This window comes from Halichoerus grypus, chromosome 5 (genome assembly GCF_964656455.1).
Source record: "Halichoerus grypus chromosome 5, mHalGry1.hap1.1, whole genome shotgun sequence".
In the NCBI taxonomy this organism is placed as follows: domain Eukaryota; kingdom Metazoa; phylum Chordata; class Mammalia; order Carnivora; family Phocidae; genus Halichoerus; species Halichoerus grypus.
Genome location: NC_135716.1, coordinates 182,573,983 through 182,593,154, shown reverse-complemented (window position 1 = coordinate 182,593,154; position 19,172 = coordinate 182,573,983). Strand labels below are relative to the sequence as shown.

General features: G+C 45.2%; 1 protein-coding gene across 12 annotated transcripts in view; it reads left to right on the top strand.

Moving 5' to 3' along the window:
• Positions 1–19,172, top strand: part of CAMTA1 (calmodulin binding transcription activator 1) — an 843,552-nt gene that overhangs the window by 270,393 nt on the left and 553,987 nt on the right. For all 12 annotated transcript variants that reach the window (XM_078073844.1, XM_036064530.2, XM_036064529.2 and 9 more), the window contains one exon: positions 16,605–16,672. In XM_078073844.1, the coding sequence (XP_077929970.1) occupies positions 16,605–16,672 (68 nt within the window). The remainder of the gene's footprint in view (positions 1–16,604; positions 16,673–19,172) is intronic.

Sequence of the window (19,172 nt, the reverse complement as noted above, 5' to 3'; positions counted from 1 at the left end):
GAATTAAGGATTTGAGGCATTTGCTAATTAATCTTACTTGCTCCCTACTTTAGTGAAATCCCTGTATTTTCCAAATTCAGGCAGTTCTGGAATTTAAGGACAGATATTTGTTGACTCAATTTTCTTCCTACATGAAATGAGCTTGTTTTGCTTTTGCACAGATGGAAAGAAGTAGGCTTTCAAGTCTTTCTTCCCCACTGGACTCTTCCTTAATTTCATTTTCAGTTCTGTAAGTTATGGCAAGTACTTCCTCCTTGCTGTAGTTCTAATGGCTCTCTAAGCTTGAGTGTTGTACCCCTCCTATGGGAGCAGAGGCAAACACGGGAGTCTCCCCCTTTGCCTGCCTTCTTTGATTCTCTCTTTGTTTGTGGCTCTCTTCTGGAACGAGTTGCCTTTGTAGATAATGGGATTCCATTATGGGGTGTTAGGGCTGCTCTGGAACTGTCGGCTGTGAGGGAAGATAGGAGGTTTTGATCGATGGTTTCTGCTTGTATCTTGGTTGTGTTAATTTTAAGAGGGTTTGCTTCTGTTTTTATTAGTTTTATTGGATTTGGGGTGGGGGAGGGGTTAGGATGAGTGTTGGTGTTTGTTCTGCAAGGAAATTTAGTTGTTCAGAGTTAAGTGGCTTTGCTTTGCTTGGAGGTAGGAAGGGCCAAGAGCAAGTCGAAATGCCTACCTCTAATCTGTCCCTATTGGTACCAGAACCCCATCGTTGCTAACTTCAAATCCTTTTCTGACCTCCTTGAATGATTTAAGACCCATTTCCAAAGGGCTCTATTGGTTAATATTAGAGCAGAGGTAGATTTTAGCATTGTGGGTGGGGTTATCTATTGGTAGGAAGAGAACACACACACACACACACACACACACACACCCTGATATAAATTCCTGATTTTCATAGCTAGGGATTTGGAATTTATCTTAAAGGGAGGTGGGTACACAAAGACCAGCAGATGCAGGATATTTTTACATGGCTTGTCCCTTGTCCCTAGTTCTTAATGGGAGTTGGCAGTGTGTGGCTGTCACTGACACTTTCTGTGCAGATAGAATCCTGCCAAGGTTGAAAAAGAAGCCAAATTCTTGCAACACTGCTTCTGTTTTATATTCAGGTTTATATCACTATTCTGGAAGGACTTATAACAACAATCTGTGCTCTTTTAGGCTCTTCTGATTCTTCAACTGAATCTATCAGATCAGCACGTCTACATCTTCATCCAAGGGTAGAAGTGAAGGGTGGGTGTTGTTAAAGCAGAATCGGTATTCAGTTGTCCCTGGACATTATCTCTTCCTCCCACTTTTTGATGTTGGGGAAAGCCTGGGTCCCCATAGACTTCAGGATAACTTCTCTCTGAGGCAACAATGGTACCCTCAAAGTTTTAGCCCTGGCTATGTCCTTTATTCATCAGATTGCTGACCTCTCAAAGAATAAAACAAAAATCTAAAAATCTAAAAATTAATGGCAAGATTTTACTGCTGTCTATGATGGAATAACTGGGACCAGATTTGTCCTTTTGCCATAAACAATATAAAACTGGACAAAACATGTGGAATAATATTTTCAGATGTTATGCAATAGTCAGGGTAGGACTTTGGTTTCCAAGAGGATATTATGAGTCCTACAACCACTTGGTATTTCTGCTCAGAGGCATTTCAAGTTTGGTTTCAGGGAGGTTACCCCAAGCAGAGTACAGTCATCTTGCTGAGTTGAAGAGACAGATAGCAGAATTTGGGGAAATCGGTATGGCCAAATATCAGAAGGCAGAATGTCAGAGAGTAGAAAGCCTTGTGGAGAAAGTGTTCCAGAAATCTGCATGGGTCCTCTGGAAATATCTGTTGGATATTGAACTGTTGAAATTTGCCAAGGTTGGGCTACAAGCATCTAGGACTGTGAGGTGAAAAATTTCCAGAACTCACATAGGACTGGGAGGCATTCAAATTCTGACCAGCCAGATTGGACAAATGGGACATGTAGTACAGAAGGAAAAAAAATAATAGTAGGGCTAAAATATTCCTAGAATAAGAGTACTGTAGACCCACCTTTACAAAGATTAAGCCTTAAGAAGATCAGGTTGATCTACAAGTAACTCAAATGCCTGCCAGGGCAAAGCCTAACATTCTTTATTTAAAGATATAATAGCTGACAGTTTTCCAAATTTGATGAAAATTATAAACCTAGTGATCCAAGAAACTCAACATACCCCAAGCAAGATAAATACAAAGAAAACCACAGCAAGGCACACCATAATCAAATTGCTTCAAATCAATGATAAAGAGGAAATCTTAAAGTCAACCAGAGGCAGGGTTGGCAGGAGGTGGGGGGGAAGACACATTATAAGAGAACAAAGATAAGAATTTATGCAGATTTCACATTAGAAACCATGCAAGCCAGAAGACAGTGGAGTAAAATCGCTTATGTGCTGAAGAGAAAAAAACCTGTCAGCCTAGAATTCCATATTCAGTGAAATTATCCTTAAAAAAAATGTAAGTGAAGTAAAGATGTTTTCCAATAGACACACACACACACACACACATACACACACACACACACGGACACAGGCACATCAGAGAATTCGTGGCTTGGAGACCTGCACTATAAGAAATGTTAAAAGTTTGTGTGAAGGATGACACCAGATGAAAACTTGGAGCTATACAAAACAATGAGGAGTGCTAAAGATGGTAAATGTGTAGGTAAATTTAAGATATTTTCCTTCATTTTTTATTTCTTTAAAAGATAATCAATTGTTTAAATCACTACATTGCGGGTCTAGAACATACCTAGAAGTAAAGTATATGACAACAGACAATACCAGGAATGAAAGAAGGGGCAAAGTGGAAGTATACTGTTTAAATCTTTGCAATACACATGGGTGGTCTAGTATTATTTGAAGGTATGTTCTGTTAAGTTAAAGATGCATAATGTAAATCTTAGAGCAACCACAAATGAAACAGAGGCAAACCTAGTAAGCCAATAGTGGAGATAAATGGAATACTAAAAATAAAAAAGAATCAGTTAATCCAACAGAAGGCCAAGAAAAAAAAAAAAAAGAGGAAAGAGGAGCAAAGAACAAATGGAACAATCAGAAAACAAATAGTATGTAAATTTAAACTAAACCACATTGATAATTACACTAAATACAGTCTAAACATTCCCAAAAGAAAGCAGAGAACTTGGAGTAGACACAGATTTCTTAAATTAATCAAGAAAAGAAAAAAACCGATAAATTGAACTTAACTTAAAATTAAAAACTTCTGCTATTTGGGGCTCCTGGGTGGCTGAGTTTGTTGAGCGTCAGACTCTTGATTTTGGCTCAGGTCATGATCTCAGGGTCGTGAGATCAAGCCCCATGTTGGGCTCTGTGCTGGGTGTGGAACCTGCTTAAGATTCTCTCTCTCTCTCCCTCTCCCTCTGCCCACCCCCTTGCACTCTCTCTCTCAAAACAAAAAACAGACAACAACAAAACTTCTACTCTTTGAAATATGTCTTTAAGAAAATTAAAAAGTAGGCCAGAGATGGGAAGAAAACACTCATAAAGTATAAACGTTATGAAAGACTCATATCCAAAATACAAAATGAACTATTACAATTCATCAATAAAAAGACAGACAACCGTATTAAAAATTGGGCAAAAATTAAAACAGGCTTTGTAAAAGAAAATATATAAATGGTCAATAAGCACATGGAAAAATGTTACATATCATTATTTATTAGGGAAAAGCAAACTGAAACTGCAATGAGATAATTATATACCCACTACAATGGCTGAAATAGAGAAGCTTGATAGTGCCAAGTGTTGACAAAGATGTGGAGCAACTTTAATTCATATACATTCCTGATGGAGATAAAATAGTGAAACCACTTTGGAAAGCAGTTTGACAGTTTCATATAAAGTTAAGTACATACTTACTATACAACCAAGTGATTCCATGCCCTAGGTTTTTACCAAAGAGAAATGAAGACACACTCTCACACAAAGACTTGTGAATGAATGTTAATTCCTTATGAATTTTTATTCGTTAACAGCTCACAACTGGACAACACAAATGTCTGTCAACATTTGAATGAATAGGCAAATTGTGACAAATCTTTACAATGGAATAACACTTTGCGATAAAGGGGAATGGGATTACTACACAAAGACATGGATCAATCTCAGAAACATTATCTCAAATGAAAGAAGCCAGACACAAAAAGAATACATACTGTATGGTTTCATTTATATAAAATTCTAGAGCGGACAAAACTAATCTGCAAGGACAGAAAGGAGGTCAATGGCTGCTTGAGGCTGGAGGTATGATGGAGATTGACTGAAAAGGGGTATGAAGGAACTTTTCATGGTGCTGGAAACATTTTATATCTTAAATGTGGTGATAGATACATAATATATTTGTTAACATTCATTGAACTGTATATTTAAAATGAATTAGAACAGTCTGATCATGAAATAGGCGGAGGACCTGAATAGACTTTTTCAAAGAAAACATAATACCCATGGCCAACAGTCAAATGAAAAGATGCTCAACATCACTCGGCATCAGGGAAATACAAATCAAATCTGCAACGAGATGTTACCTTACACCGGTCAGAATGGCTAGTATCAAAAAGAAATGAAATAACAAATGTTGGCGAAGATGTGGAGAGAAGAGAACCCTCCTGCACTGTTGGTGAGAATGAAAATTGGTGCAGCCAGTGTGGAGAGTGGTATGGAGTTTCCTTAAAAAGTTAAAAATAGAAGTACCCTACGATCCAGCAATTCCACTTCTGCGTATTTACCTGAGGAAAATGAAAAGACTGCTTAGAAAAGATTTATGCACCCCTATGTTTATCACAGCACTATTTATAATAGTCCAGATATGGAAACAACCTAAGTGTCCATCAATAGATGAATGAAGAAGTGGTATATATACACAATGGAATATTACTCAGCCTAAAAAAGAATGAAATCTTACCATTTACAACAACATGGATAGACCTAGAGGTTACTATACTAAGTGAAATAAGTCAGACAGAGACAAATTCTATATGATTACACTTATATATGGAATCTAAAAAACAAAACCAATGAACAAACAAACAAAAATCAGAAACATACTCAACAGAGAACATACTGACAGTTGCCAGAGGGGAGAGGTGTGGATGGGATGGACAAAATAGGTGAAGGGGATGAAGAGGTACAGACTTCCAGTTATGAAATAAATAAGTCACAGGGATGAAATGTACAGTATAGAGAATATAGTCAATAATACTGTAATAACTTTACAGATGACAGGTGGTAACTATACTTACCATGGTGAGCATTGCATAATGTATATAAATGTTGAATTTCTATATTGTACACCTGAAACTAATATAACATTGTATTCAATGAAAAAAATAAAGTACATTGGGGCACTTGGGTGACTCAGTAGGTTAAGCATCCGACTCATGATTTTGGCTCAGTTCGTGATCTCAGGGTCGTGAGATTGAGCCCTGTGCTGGGGCTCTGTGCTCAGCACAGGGTGGGCTTGAAATTCCCTCTTCCCCTCCCCCACCACTTGTGTGCACATGTGCGCTCTCTCTCAAATAAATAAATAAAATTAAAAAAAAATAAAGTACATTGACATAGAAAAACATCAGAAGGAATTTCCACCAAAATGAATGAATGAATAAATAAATGAGTTATATTTTATTGTATGTAAATTATACCTCAACATAACTGATTAAAAACTTCAGCCCAGCGATCTACTGTGTGCCTAGAATCTGCATATATTACCCCATGTACTACAGTGTGTTATTCCGTAGCTCGGGTGAGGAAATGTCAAGTCATTTGACCCAAATCACGAAGGCAGAGGGAGATGGAGTGACATTTTTCTACTCTACAAGAAATGCTTTTTTATCTCCCCCCAAAGGCAGATTAGATCTCACAAATTAAGGGTACACATCATTCCAATGACTTTCAAACTACCTAGTGTGTGACTGGCATCTGGGAAAGTTAATACAGAGTCCTCACTGGGGTAACTCGGACACTTCCCCCAAAACATGCTTCTTCTGCTTTAGGTGTCTTTTCATTACCCTCTGCTTTTTAGCATTTTTCTAGGATGACACAGCAGTGAGGGTATCAGTATCCTCAGGACTGTGGCTGATTCTTATCAGTCAGGGTCCATTCAGGACACAGAAACCATACTGATTATTTGAACAGAGAAAATTTAGTATAAAGAATTGTTAAATAGTAAAGGGTGGTTGACTACCAATAGGGATAAAGAGAATTCTGAGGGTTCTAGAAGTACCAGCTACCACTGGAAGAGCAGCTACTACCTGTAGGTTGAAGAAGAGTAGACCATAAATAATCTAAGGACTAGAAGAGTTCCTTCCACCCCTTGGGCTGAAATTCAGACCTCTTCAGAGCACCTGGCCAACTCAGGAACATGCTGGCTGCCAAAGGGTATGGGCTGCAGTTGGTCTGCAGAGGTGACTTGTTGTTGCTTGAGGGCATTGGGAAGACCAGAGCTGCAGCCTGTCAGGGAGGGAGTGTGCTGTGGGGTGGTGCTGGAGCTCATGTGCATGGCCACTGGGTCCCGCTCTGAATAATAGTGATGAGGATAGTAATAGTGATAGAGGACGGAAACCAGAAAGGAGACGTCTTCTTGCCACTATCATCTTGCAGGGTGACTTCATTGCTCTCTGTTGATGAAGCTTAGGATTTTGCTAGGATGGCCCAGGAGAAATGTCTACAGGGCCTATCATCAGTGTCACAAAGTAGGACAAATAAGGGTGAAATTGGAGCTAAAAAATAATCATTGACTACTGGCACAATATTGAAATGGAAGGTGGGGCAATCTTAGGTTCAGATTAATCGGCAACCATTGTATTAAGGGCAGTGATTACTCTGGCTAACATATCTCTCTTCTTCTTCTTCTTGTTTTTTTTTTTTTTTTTTTTTTTAAGATTTATTTATTTATTTGAGAGAGAGAGAGAGAAGGAGGGCATGAGCAGGAGGGGAGAGGGCGAGCAAGAGAGAGTCTCAAGCAGACTCTGCACTGAGTGTGGGGCCTGATGTGGGGCTCAAACCCACAACCTTAAGATCATGATCTGAGCTGTAACTAAGAGTCAGATGCTCAACTGACTGAGCCACCCAGGTGCCCCTAACATATTTTCTTCTAAAATCTTTTGCTCAAAATGTATTTTCTTTCTGGATAACCTATATGGTTTATGTCTTATAATCCACTTTGTTTTCAATGCCAGAAACATCAGAGTGGGAGCCCCAAAGTCATGTGCCTACAGTGTCCAAGTAGGTGTGAGTGAAGCAAGCCAGCCAGGTGGGGAAGGTGGCCATCTGAGAGCTCATGCCCATCCAGAGGGGCAGCTGCTTCTCAGCTCCATCCAGTGGATGCTCTGCAGGAACTTGGGTCCAAAATTGCCAGATCTTAGTTTTCAAGAAAAGCTGGAAATGCCCATCTCCCAATCCTTAAATGTTGGCAAATACACCAAAGGGGAGCAAACACAGTGTGTACCAAACCAGCACATCTCTGGGTACATTCAGCACCCTGAGCTTCCTTTGCTTTGGAGATGCCCTCACTGCCTTGTTTGCTCCAGCCAATTGGCTTTCAAGTCTATTTACTTCACTTTTGAAAAAATTCAACTCTGTTCCACTTTCCCACTCACACACTGTAGTTCAGGATCCCACCCTGTCCTTCCTGGGCTGTGGTCCCTCTCCCCCGTCACACCATCAGAGTGCTATTTCTAAAGCACAGCTTTTCTTGTATCTCCCCTCCACATGAGAGCTCTCAATGACTCCCCTGGCTCTTGCGGATAAAACTCCATTCACTGGTCAGTTTAATTCCTCTCCAGTCTGGTGCCTCCCTACCCTCCCAGCTTTGGGTTCTGTCATTCCCCGTTCCCTACGGACTCTGCCTACTTCCCACTGCTCAAAGTTCCCCAAACACATTTGCTGCTCTCACCTTCCTGCTTTTGCACTTGCAGTTTCCTTTCCCTCATGCCTTTACCATTTGTCAGCCTGGCAACCTCCTACTCATTCTTCAAGACCCAGTTTAAATGTTAGCTCCTTGGTGAGACTTTCACTTTTCTGCTTAGCACGGACACATGATCTGGGCTGCTAGTTTGGCATCATCATCTGTTGTGTAGTTGACACAAGAGCCCTGGATCCTGCAGCCCCGTCTGTCTTCCCAGCTGTATTTCCCAGGACCGTTACTCACATGTCTGCATCATTAGGGCCTTGCAAAGTGCCTGGTGTATAGTAGGTGCTCAATAATTCATCAGATGATTGAACCAATGAGTGGATAATGAGATGAATGAAAGACTGGGTGGATTGCTTCTTCACCGAATCTCTCTCTGAACGTTTTTATGATGGTTCATTGTTTCTGCTCGGATTGGCACTTTGATGGTCATGACAATGCTTTACCACATCTGAAAAAGATAGCCAACTGGGCCAGGCTTTATTGCAGAAGTTTGGGCTGTTAGGAATTTATCCTGAATTGCTACTTACCATTTTGTAGGAAGTCCTCCAGATACCCTTGGATCCCTGAGATCTTAATCACCACCATTCTCATAAATTGTCAGCATAGAGCTATGCTACCACTCATATAAATAAAAAAATAGAAACCATTATTCTCGATTCTAGTTGTTGACAACAAGAGCTGGTCATTTTGAAAGCATGATTTGGGGTGCTGTTTTTAATCTGTGGGTGGGGACCCAGAACATCCTGTAGAGGGTGTTGGCTTGGCCAGCTGGGTGCTTGGGAAGTACATCAGTGGATGGGGACAGAAATATACAGAGAAGGGACATTGCACTCACTATTGGCCCCAGGGTCAGGATATTTATCATGGAGGAGGAGACACTAGCTTTATGCATGGGGTGCCCTGCAGGTGAGAGATGCCCCTGGGAGAGGGTTATGGAATGGTTATTTATTTAAATGAAGGCCAATTATTTTTTGTAAAGTGCAGTGAGTGGTGGGTTCTGGGAAAATGTGCTTCCACTATAAACATGTTGGTTAAAAGTCATTAATATGACATTCACACATCCCTAATAAAGTACATAACACAGAGATCTGGCACCATTGAAATACCCAGAGGACATTAAGTATGAGTCTTAAAACCAAGAGTATTGGAAACAAGATATTTTTACTTCTCGTTTGGGAGTAATATAATTGCATTTTGTGGCTCCAGCAGATGCTGGGGCCAGCTGCTAGGAGAGTCCTGGCTTCCCCTCCCCCCGCCCCCCCGCTTTGGTCCTTTATAGATAAAACCCTTGTGCAGAACTCTCATAAAAAACAAACTTTAAAAATTATCCCTTGGTTGAAGATTCATTTTTTTGGTGTGCAAAATATCTGAGATTGTATAGACCCCAGATATTTTTATTACTTGGACTCAGGAGTATAAAAACAAAACATACCTCTATATAGTTTTTTGTTTTTGTCTATTTAATTTGTCCCAATAAGCAATAAAGACCCCTCGAGACTGACCCTACTCTCTCCCTGACATTGGACCCATGCCTTGAAGCCAGATCGGAGATGGACTGTTCTAGGGAAACCTGGGAAGGACTCCTGCCCTTTTTCTGAGGGCTGATCCAGGTGAAATTGTTGAAGGTGAAGCCAGTTTCTTGGGGCTGGATGATTCGATGGGGTGTCTGCAGTGGGAGGCTCCTTCTGGGGAGGGAATGGAAGTGACAGTGAGCTCAGGCTGAGGGATGGGGGTGAATTCAGCCCCTCCGAGAATCCCGCATCCTCTCCCAAACAGATGCAGCTTCCCCACACACCAGAGGCAGGACGCGGCTCCTCACCTCGGAGGTGGACAGTGCGGCAGGAGCCCCGCTTCAGGGGAAGTGTTTGCTGTGTTTGCTGTGGCCACGTCTGCATTCCCCCCTGCCCCCGGGCTCCCCGTCAGTCCTCTGGATGCAGAGGGCTTGGCTTTAGAAGGCATCTTGTTTTTTGCAGATTCCTCTGATGTCTGTGTCTAGGGCTGCCTGTCCGGTGTGGCAGGTGCACGTGGCTGTTGAGCACTTGTAATATGGTTGTTCCAAACTGAGCTGGGCTGTGGTCAAAATACACACTGAGGTTTGAGAACTTAGTACGAAAAAGAATGCAAAATAGCTCGTGGCTGCTTTCTGTAAATTAACAAAATGATAATCATTTGAATCTACTGGGTTAAAATATAAAATATATGGATAAAATGTATGATTAAAATCAATCTTTCCTGTTTGTTTTTACTTTTTTGAAAGCATAGCTTCTAGAAATTTGAAAATCACACCTGTGGCTCGCTCGCGTCTGTGGCTGACGTTCTGTTCCTACCCGACACGGCTGCTCTGGGGGCTGGCTGGCTGCCGCCTTTCGGATGTGCGGTGCTGAGCAGACCGTGACCCCTCTGCACACAGGGCACGGAGCCTTGATGGCAACCACGCCCTTGTCTGTTCACCTCCATGACCCCCAACCTGCAGCAGGACTCGCCTCAGACATGGGCTCTTTCTGTTGGTGTCCTTTAAAGATTTTATTTATTTGACAGAGAGACACAGTGAGAGAGGGAACACAAGCAGGGGGAATGGGAGAGGGAGAAGCAGGTTTCCTGCGGAGCAGGGAGCCCGATGTGGGGCTCGATCTCAGGAACCTGGGATCATGACCTGAGCCGAAGGCAGATGCTTAACGACTGAGCCACCCAGGCGCCCCTGTTGGTGTCCTTTAGAAGAGAACTGGGCATTCTTTCATTCCTCCTTGCTAGGTCCCCTGTCATCTCCAGATGCAGAATTGTTGGGGGCTCTACAGTGTCGAGACTCAGAGACTCAGACCCTCCCCAGATGCTGCAAAACTAGGCGGGGAGAACCAGCAGGCACAGAAATGCTAGCAGCAGAGGGTACTGTGTGCTGGGAGGCCAGGAGCGGTGCAACCATTACTGAGAAGGTTGCGGAAGCTGGAGTTCCCTGGAGTGAGGCAGCAGGGAAGACTCCCTGGAGGAGGTGGGCTATGAACAGGGCCAGGCAGGTGACACGGGCAGAATCAGCGCATAGGGGCTGAGGTGGGAAGGGACAAAAAGAGCCACTCTCAGGGCAGCCACTGTGGATGACCACAGCTTGCTTGCCACCAAAAGGGGCTTTGTAGTCCTCCATCAGACTCCATCAGCTGGGGGGGCGGGCAGACAGGCCCAGCCTTACCTGGCAATTAGGTGGTGATGCCTTTGGATGGTGGAGATTCATGACGACACAGGGTGTAACAAGACAGTGGCGCCAAGCGGGGAGCCGTGCTGCCCCCTGGTCCCGCCCCCCTCTGCCCTCCTGGATGGGGCTGGGTCAGTGCTTTGGGGAGGGGCCCACCCAACTCCCTGGTCTGCAGGGACCGAACCTGGTGCCAAGCAGATACAGGGGCCTGTGGGACTCCACTACATTTCGTTCCCAGAGCCCCTGCCACACACAGACATGATACCTTGGCAGCAGTTTTTCTATTTGAACGTCCAAAGGACAAAGTGAACATTTAAAATCTGCAAGCTGGACAGTCTTTGCTTTGGAGCCTGCAGCGAATTCCTTCATCTTGACAGTCGGGTCATTCTTCTCAGCATTGCTGCAGTATTTAGGGTCCAAGAAGAAAGAGATACCAAGAGAGCCAGGGAGCTGGAGGAGGCCTGTGGGCATGGGGTGTAGCTCTTTGGGTTCAAGTCCAACTTTATAGGCAGGGGGGCTGGCATTTTCTGCACCCCAGTGTCACACCTAGCTGGATGTCTACCCTCTCTTCTTGTTCTTTTTTATTACTAGTGGCACTTAGTACATTCACAATTCGGGGTAACTTTTACCATGATTTAGTTCCAATTTTATCCCACCAAAAGGAAACCACATACCCATCAGCAGTCACTCCCCATCGCCCCCCCCCCCAGCCCCTGGAAACCACCAATCTACCTTCCATCTCTATGGATTTGCCTGTTCTGGACATTTCCTATCAATGGAATCCTACAATATGTGGCCTTGTTTTCTGGCTTCTTTCACTCGGCATGTTTTCAAGGTTCGTCCATGTATCAGAACTTTATTCCTTTTTATGGCTCAACCCCCTTCTGCTGTGTGGATGTAGTACATTTCCTGTATCCGTCTATATTGTGATTGACATTGGGGTGCTTCCACCTTTTGGCGATTGTGAATAATGCTGCTGCGAACATTCGCATACATGATTTTGTTTGAGTTGCCATTTTCACTTCTTTGGGGCAAGCTCTCTTCTTGTTTGAGCATCCCATGAATTTCCTGGGCCAGACTTGAGTTTGAGAGCCAACAAGATCATGCATGCACTGTGAGTCAGGAGCCCTGCTTCCCAGCGTGGGTCAGCCAAAAATGCTGACCTTGGGTAAGTCCCTTCTCTTCTCTGTGCCTTAGTTTCCTGCTCTGTAAAAATGAGATAGACCAGATCTCTTTCCATTTGCCTTCCTCAGAGCCCTGGGTTGGTGGAGCTTTGGGGAAAGAGGGAAAGGCCAGACAGTTGGGCTGAAGATCTTTTTTTTTCTTTCTTTTTTTTAAACCTCTTTCCCTTCTTCAGCTTGACTAACTCTCTTTTTGTTTGTTGTTTTTCTCCGCGTTGTAAGATATTTTAAGTAAATGGTTTCTGAATATAAGGGATTTTCTCTGTTCCTGAAGTGTAGATGGTCCCATGAATCATACAAGGGCTTCTGGGTGAAAATGAACTTGATCCTGCTAGAAGGAGAGAATCCCAGTGATGGATGCTCAGCCTGGCTTCCCTTCATCCCCCGAAAGGTGGTGGGGCAGTGAAGTGCCTCTGGGTCAGTGGGGAGACCTGTGCTGGAGAAAACATGACTCTCCACATGCTGTTTTCCTTTTCTCCTTCTGATCACATCATAAATTCAGAACAGTAGTGGAGAGTGTAGACTCTGGAACCATTCCACATTGATTTGGGTTCTAGTTCCACAGAGACTAGCCATGTGACCTTGGGCAAGCTACCTAACTGCTCTGTGTCTCAGTTTTCCCACCCATAAAATGGGCATGGTTCCTGCTTCATAGTTTGCTGTGAAGATTAAGTGGGATTATCCCTCATAAAGTCCGAGACCAGTACTTGGCCTTAGACATCATTCTACTAATGTTAGCCATTGTGATGATAGTAATGATGACTCAGATGATGAGGTCTCTGTTCCCCTAAAAGCCATCCCCTTTCCTGGCCCAGCTGACTCTCCTTATGCTGAATTTTGATGGTCCTTACTTTGCTCTACACTATTTAGCATCTATTATTCTGTTTGGTTCTTTGGCATGTGCATATCCATTTTCCCAATATATTCCTTAGCTTTGGGAAGTGGGCGGTCTGGCCCATGGTCTGCCCATCTGATGATGAGGTGGACCAAGACCTGCATCAGGGAAATGGGCTGTGTGGACTGGGTAGCATGGGCCTGGGAGTGGACAAGTGACTCAGACATGCCTAGTCCATCTGGAAGCCAGGCAAGCAACTTGAGCACCACAGAGGCAAGTGCCTGGGTCTGGACATTCAGTTTCTTTTGCTCAGTAAGCCTGCTCTTAAGTGGGGATGAGTGCTTCACCAAGGGGCATTGTGTGGGAGGTATTGTTACCTTGGGGGTGGAGGAAGCAGTGGCCAGTGCTCAAAGGTTAGGCTTATAAGTCAGTGTGACTTCCTGTGGCTTTGCTTGCTCATACAACAGCTCAGTAGACCTGGGATGACCCACTGGGTGTGCCTACAGACTTGACTGGGCAGGTGACCCTGTAATGGTGCTTACGCTGCTCTATCATGTTGTTTCTATCACCTACTTGACCACACCTACTTTAAGAGCGGGCTTCAAAGTGGTCTCGTTTACTGACTGGCACACAGTAGGTGCTCAATAAATATTTGTAGAGTAAATATTGAAGGCAATAAGTGGTCCAGGGGGTTTGTTTCTTTGAAGGACAGTAACAGTAGGGGGCCCTGCTGGGTTGGGGTGAGTAGTGGCTGAGGGATGTTCATGAAGGTCTTCTTTGGGTGTCTGGGTCTTCGGAACACTGTGATAAGTCTGGAGGTGGCTGGGATGTACTGTGCCCCCATCCTTCTGGGCCAGCAGGGGTCACTTAGCTCTCGGCATGATCCTGGGTAAGGACGGGGATCCGAGGGGTTCCGGTTGGCACAGACTATTGTTCTGGATGGCAGGTTTCCTGAAATTCAGGTAGACGGGTTGACACACATAAGTGGCTCAATTTATCCACTCCCCGACTCCAGCCACAGCCTGCTCTCCATGTTTTGTGAAGCCAAATGGGCATCAATAGTTACATGGAAGGATCAACTCCAACTAACTCTGAATAGTCCCTGTGATGTTACCATTCGCTGTGGGCATGGGGGACAGGGATGGAGAGGGATGGAAGGTGGGGATGGACGGAGGTAAGTCCAGCAGCACTGGCAGCTTCTGAGCTGCACCATTTTGGTACCTGCTACCTCATCAGGAGCCTCCAGATGGCAGCTCCCATCATGTGGACCTCATAATGAGCATAGCACTAGCTGTGGCCAGGTAGGGGGGCATTGCTGTGTGCCGGTCGGAGTATTAAGACTTGTTGCTCCTTTTAAGAGCCCCATGAGGTGGTCCTATCTCAGTTTCATAGAAAACGGAGGTTTCTACAGGGTGAGCAATGTGCTCAAGATCAGACAGCTAACGAGTGGCAGAGCCAGCACCCCAAGCCAGGTCTGTTTGCTTCTGAAGCTTGTGCTCTTAACCGTGATGCTACATCACCTTGCTACAGTGGTGTGGAGTTCAGTAAAGTACTGGTAAGGGTTTCCTTTAGGAACTGCTGCATTTCACGGCTTTTAAGCTATGACTTCACCTAATAATAAGCCTATACAAACACACAACAGCCTCAGAACACGTGCACACGGACACACGGACTTACTCCTACCTGTGCATTTGTTTCTCTCACACCCACTCTTCCTCAGCCCCTCCCCTCTACCCACCCCTCCATCCATCTGCCTAACAGACGCCTGTCAGGACACTGTTAGGTCCTGGGGATACATCAGTGATGACATATTCCTCGCCCTTGAGGAGCTTATGATCCAGTGGGGGATGCTATCCAAGTAAACAAGCAATTAGAACGCCGCAAAGTGATAAATCATAGGGAATGGATGGTGTGGTGCCATGGGAGCACACAGGATGGGCAGCCGACCCCGCCATGGATAGTTAGGAGGGCCAGCCGAAGCAGGGGGTGTCTGGCTACGGTGAGGCCTCAGGGAAGGCGTTTTCTAAGGAGAAGAAATCGAGTATGGAACAGAAAAGGCTCAGGGATGAGAGAGAACAGGGTGCTGGTCGATCCTCTTCTTTAGCTGCACTCAGTGACAGGAATCTGTGTAATTTGGGCCCCAGGTTTCTGCTTGCCAGGTTCTTGGTGAAAGATGCGGGCTTCCAGAATGAGGCGGTGCGGGCTCTGGGTTACTGGTCGCTGGCCGCCTGGTGGTGGTGGCTGATGTCCATGATGATAAGAGACCCTGATCTCCACCTGAGCCTGTGGCCTTCAGACTGCATGGTGTGGGTGGCGTTTTCTACTTTAACCTGCTCTGCTAACCTGCTTTTGGTGAGAGTCTCCTCTTTTTCTTCAAGGGCAGGTTTAGCATCTCGGGTCACAGGTGTCAGCTCCGTTATGTCCAGGCCCAGAGGAGGCTCAGTGCAGAGGAAGGCTTTGAGCCTCGGGGCGGATAGGCTGCTGTTCACCACGAGCCCTCTGGGAACCTCAGCTGCAGAGAAAGTTGAGATGGAGGCCCCCTCTCTGCATGTTTTGATAGTCAAGGGCAGCAGCTCCGTCTTGTATCATCACCAAGATCAAGGGAAATGTGTACTAGTCCATCCTTAATTTAACTCCCAATCCCTGCCAATTTCATGTTAGCAGATCCGTTTGGAGCTGGGAGTAATGGGCCATATCATGCCCCAGAGCTGGAGCAATGACTTATATTGATGTCACCCACTGGCTTTTTATGGAAATTATTAATAAATCAGTAATTCTATCTGCAGTGATGTTGTTGTGTTTATAAATATTTAATTTACCTTCAGGTGCCCACATTTTCTCCATCTTTGCCTTAAACTCTGCTGACATTGCTCTTCTTTCTGAAGCGCCGCTCAATAGATTAAGTTATCAGTAGAAGGAAAGGTTAACCTCTCTCTCTCTCTTGCTCTGGAATATGGCTTTATCTTTTCTTTTTAATCTTTGTGCGACTTGGCTCAGGGGGGTGGGAATCAGGCTGAGGGAATGTGACATCTCTTGTGACAATGATGTAAGATGAGTCCAGCTTCAGGAGAAGACGGACGGAACTTCCCAATGATGACCTTGCATGAGTGCAGACCTGTTGTTGGCATGTATTCGTCCCTCCTTCAAATTAATGACATTTAGTATCTGAAATGGTGTCTGATGTTTTCCTCCCACAGAGAAATAGCTTTGTCCTTGCCACCGACTCATCTTTTGAAATCCAGTGCTTTGATTATTATTGTATGGCAGGCTGAATGGAAAGGGCTTAACAAAATCAAAATAGAAGCACCCTCCAAGTCAAGCATTTTCCAGCAGAGATGGGGGTCCAGACTTGCCAGGGAGGCGGCAGCTGGGAAACAACAAGAACTTTCTTACCTCTCAGGAGCCGACGTGAGCTAATTGTTGTTATTATTTTTTTATTCTTCTGTTTCAGGAAATTGCAGCTTATTTAATAACATTTGAGAAACACGAAGAATGGCTAACCACATCCCCTAAGACAAGGTAATGTCCCAGATCTTGCAGCTTTTCAACTATGTACGGTAAATGGATTCATTTTCATTGATTACCTGGTTTGGCCAATCAATTCATGGGCAAGTTGAACATACCATGTTGTGTTTGATAGCGTGCGACACTGGGGTCTCATTAGTTGACCTAAGATCGTGGCCGTGACCACAATCAGCTTAAAAACAGTGTAGCTGCCATCACATGAATTGGGACTTTTAACGGGATGGCTTAAGGCTGGGTCCCCCAGCCAGCCGGCTGCTTTGAAAGCCTTGGCAGGTGGGAACATCAGGGGAGGTTTATTTTGGGAAAGTGCCCACCAGCCACCAGTGTTCTCTAGAAACTCACTCTTTAAACAGGAAACTACCTTAATTGTCCACGTTCACCTCAACGTGCTTTACGAACTGAAAGTTGAGTCATTCTTGGTGGTGCTGAGAAGATCTCCCAAATCAGAAGCAGGGGCTAGGATTGCAGTTTATTATTATGCAGTGAATGAGCTTGAACCTACCACCTGCCTCAGACCCGGCCCTTCCCTCATCACTCAGGGCCAGGGAATCGGTGAAGATGCGGCCGCCTGGTGTTCTACCACACAGATACTGCTGTGTGAACGACGGTGAAGTTGGGGCTTAGGGTGTATTGAAAAGGCAGCCTCCTCTTTCCTCCCCTGCCCTCCGGTTTTATTTTTGGTATGTTGCAATTTAGAGCTTCGGAGATCCGTGGCCAGCAGTTGCCACCACCTTTCCATTAGCGGTGCCAGGGCACACACTCGTCGGTGTGATGCGCGTCGGCCGGAGTGTGGCTCTCACGGTGACCGGGCGGTGGATCTTGGGGTGGAAGCACCAAATTCTCCAGGGGAAGGGGCGGGGGTGTGTCCTCTGCCCCCTTGGCCAGTTCCTTGACCTCTACTCTTTCTGAGCCATGGAGGAAAGAGGGTCTTACCCTCTAGAATGTTTATTCATTCTGGATGGTACTTTGGACTATTACTTTATTAGGCTTCAGTTTTTACTGGTTAGCATCATTTCGACGAGGACAAAAATGTCCATTTTGGAGGAGGTCGGTGGATATTGAGGAGAAAGTTTAGTTCTGAGATTCACATCTCCACAGGTCAGGCTAGAGGTTGGCACTGATTTTTTTTTTTTTTTTACCTTTTGGCTTGAATCCCTCTGCAGAATGTTCTCAGCTCCTCAGCCTTCTGGGGCCGTGATTTCCTTTGCTATAAAATCAAGTGGTTTGCATTAGTCAGCTTCTGCTGCGATCATGCTTTCTAAGAAACAATCTCCAAACTTAGTGACTTGGAACAGCAGACGTTTTTCCCCCCTGCTCACGGGTCAGTGGGTTCACTGTGGCTTTGGTTGGGTTTAGGACTGCTCCATGTGTCTTTTTGTTCTAGGACCCAGGCTGAGGAAGCACCCACGGTGTGGGACGTATAGTCATGGAGCATGGCAGGAGCTTAAAAGCCTAAAGCAATCCGTGTAGGCGTAATGAGGATCCCTGCTGGATGTGGCATCCTATGTTGCACCTGCTCACAAATCCATTAGCCAAAGCCGTTCCTGTGGCCAAGCCCAGTAAGAACGGGGCCAGGAACGACATTGTTCCGTGGAGCCTGGGCGGGGCGGAGTGATGAGTGAATGGTGGCGCAGTCCACTATTGGTGAGCACAGCCATGTCTCCCGCTGTGGAAAGCCTGGCACACTCAGCTCTCCTTTCTTCTGGGGGCATCTTATTCCAGGGCAGACATTCCCAAACTTGAGCAGGCACCAGGATCCACTGGAGGGCTTGCTAAAATACACATGCCGGGGCCCCAGCCCCAGAGTCTCCGATTCAGTGGTCCTGGGGTGGGGCCTGGTCCCCTGTTATTTCTAACAGGTTCCTAGGTGACAGCACGCAGCCAGCCTGGGGCCTCACTTTGAGAACCGCTGCCCTGGTTTCTGGGGGGGGTGGGGGGAGGAAGTCTGTCTGATTTCTGTGTCTGCACTATTTCCCGACTCTGAACAGTGCCCTCACCTCGAGCAGCCTGCAACTTCTCTGTGCGCCCTTCACTCCTCAGCGAAACACTCCTTGAATCTAAGTGGAAGGAAAGAGCTTCTCTTTAGCTGGAGAGCGAGATTCTCTGGAATGCGTCCTGGGCCAGACATCTGATTTCAGATACGCAGACACGTGCTATGTTTCAGAACATCCTCTGACTGCAGATCAGAACATTTCAAGCGGGGATTTTGCCTTGTGTTTCAGCCTTCAGAGTTTGGGTTTCAGTTGAGAAGTGAATGTCACTCACGGTCATGCCTGACTCACTTGACTTTTTTGGAGTATAAATAGAGCCAGGAGACTTCCCATCCCGAGGCACAAAGGGGCATGCGCACAGCTGAGAGGAAATGCGGGACTCAGATACCGGCAAATCCAGGTTAGAGGCCTGGCCCTGCCCCTCAATCACTTTGGGACTTCTAGAAAGTCATTTTTGCCCCTCATTAAAAGCCCCTCTGTTTTTCTTCATGTATGAAATGGCA